This window comes from Dipodomys ordii, unplaced genomic scaffold (genome assembly GCF_000151885.1).
Source record: "Dipodomys ordii isolate 6190 unplaced genomic scaffold, Dord_2.0 Scaffold13, whole genome shotgun sequence".
In the NCBI taxonomy this organism is placed as follows: domain Eukaryota; kingdom Metazoa; phylum Chordata; class Mammalia; order Rodentia; family Heteromyidae; genus Dipodomys; species Dipodomys ordii.
In genome coordinates, this window is record NW_012267229.1 from 11,950,622 (window position 1) to 11,952,836 (window position 2,215).

The window sequence follows — 2,215 nt, forward strand, 5'->3', positions numbered from 1 at the left end:
CCCGCCCGAGGCCGAGCTGCCCAGCCTGCGGGGGAGGGGAGTCGCGGCCCCGGCGGCGACCCACGCCCCTGCGTACCCACCCACCACTGGGAGAGATGGCTTACCTGTAAAATAGGAGTCTCGTGGAATTTCCTGTCCAGCTTACTGGCATGTGGCTAGGACACAAAAACCAACGTCCTTATCCGGGTGCGGGTGGCTCACGCCTGTAATCCTAGCTATTTAGGCTGAAATCCGGAGGTTGGAGGTTCAAAGCCAGCCTGGGCACGTACTTCGCGTTCACTGCATACTTGATTAAGATGAGGAGGTGAGCTGTGGGAGGCCGGGATTCAACCATTACACACTGGTGAATCGTCACTACCTAAAACAATACCTGTAAGAAACACTCGATAATTAATAGCAGACGGGATTGCTTAGGTAGGTGGTGATAGTGGTGGTGGTGATGATGATGACTAATGTTTATTGAGCATCTGCTATGAACCAGGCACTGTTCAGCTCTACCTCTACAGCGAAGGTTTAAGGAGGTTAAGTAACTCGCTCAAGGCCTCACTAACTACTAATCAGTCAGGTAAACACCAGCCCTGTTGTAAGGTTGAGGAATTGGAAACTCAAAAGGGCAGGGGCAGTGTCCTAGGTCAGCACAGCCAAGAATGAGTAGAGTGTGGTATTCAAACTAGATCTTGACTTCAAAATTGGAATTGCTTCCCAAATCTGAGTTAAATATGGTATCACATGCTTTTATAAGTAGTATAAAACCAGTGTGCTGGACAGAAGTAAAACTAGAATAAAGTCTCCTAAAAGCACATTGTGTTCTATATTCAGCAGGTTATCTGCTCCCTTCTCCTCGCCCTACAGGTGGACAAACAGGCCCATGCATGTAGTGGGACTTACCTAACATGGATGGCTACAGCCTGAATGTTGGGTCAGTACAAGTCCCAAGACAAACACTACCTTCTGATTGTGTCCTCCGACAGCTCACTGCCTCCAGTGTAGCAGAATTTCATCTCACCTTACTACAGGAGCTGTCTTTTCACTCCATTGCTCTTTTATCTCCAAGCAATTAGTAAATGTCTATCTTTGAGTTGGTCAGAGAGACAGAAACAGCCAAAGTATTCCTATATTCCTTCAGGATATATAGAGCTAAGACATAGAGAGGCATATCATTGTAATGAGTCATCTAATATTCAGGGTTGGTAGGATAAATGTTCCTATTCTACAGGTAAACTGGGTTTCAGAAACCATGACCCATAGTTTCTGATTTTTGACTAGAAAAACTTAAGGATGAGTCTGAGCATACTGCCCAGGGTGGAACCTGGCTCCACTCTTTACTAACTGTAGCTTGGGCAATTTTCTTAACCTTCTCGTTGTTTCTCTATCAACTGTAGAATGAGACAGGAGTATTAATTGCATGGAGTTCTGTGGGGATTAAATGAATGAGTCCATGTAGAGAGTTTTGAATAACCTAGCACATCAATAAACACCCAATAAATAGATTTTACTTCAGAAGAATGTCTTTCACCTCACTCTTACCTTTTCTCTCCCCTTAATGGGTAGAATTTGACTAACAGTTGGCTAATTATGTTTCTGCATAATTCTTTGTGGTCCTGGTTATAAGTCCTTTGTGCTCAAAGTAATATGTATTAGGTGAAAGACTGTTGAAGGGTCCCAAGGTACTACCTTTCTGTTTCAGATTGCACTAGCGAGCTTTTATGAGGACGGAGGGGATGATGACATTGTGACCATTTCACAGGCAGCCCCCAGTTCAGTGTCCAGAGGCACTGCCCCCAGGTAAGGGCCAACTTCAGTTGCTGTTACATTAGTGTTTCCAGCAGTGATGAGGAACTCTGTTCTGATTTGATTAGGTTAGTCCTGCTTGTATGAAGCAGGAAGTTCCTGGGTATGGTTATGGTTTAATTCTGGGAGAAAGACCAGGACCTACTTTTAAGATTCTGGGGGGACCTTTCACTTACAGATCATGAAGAGTGGCTACTACATCTCTGTAAGGAGTCATCTGATATTCAGGGTTGGTAGGATAGATTTTTCCCATTATACAGGTAAGAAACTGGGCTTGAGAAACTGAGCGATCCATGGGCTGGGAAGGTGGCTCAGTGGTAGAGCGCTTGCCTTGCATGCCTGAGGCCCTGAGTTCGATTCCTCAGCACCACATAAGCAAAAAGAAAAAAGCCGGAAGTGGCGCTGTGGCTCAAGTGGTAGAGCA

General features: G+C 45.3%; 1 protein-coding gene across 2 annotated transcripts in view; it reads left to right on the plus strand.

Moving 5' to 3' along the window:
* Window positions 1-2,215, plus strand: part of Nsfl1c (NSFL1 (p97) cofactor (p47)) — a 17,292-nt gene that overhangs the window by 660 nt on the left and 14,417 nt on the right. For both annotated transcript variants that reach the window (XM_013011043.1, XM_013011042.1), the window contains exon 2: window positions 1,688-1,785. In XM_013011043.1, the coding sequence (XP_012866497.1) occupies window positions 1,688-1,785 (98 nt within the window). The remainder of the gene's footprint in view (window positions 1-1,687; window positions 1,786-2,215) is intronic.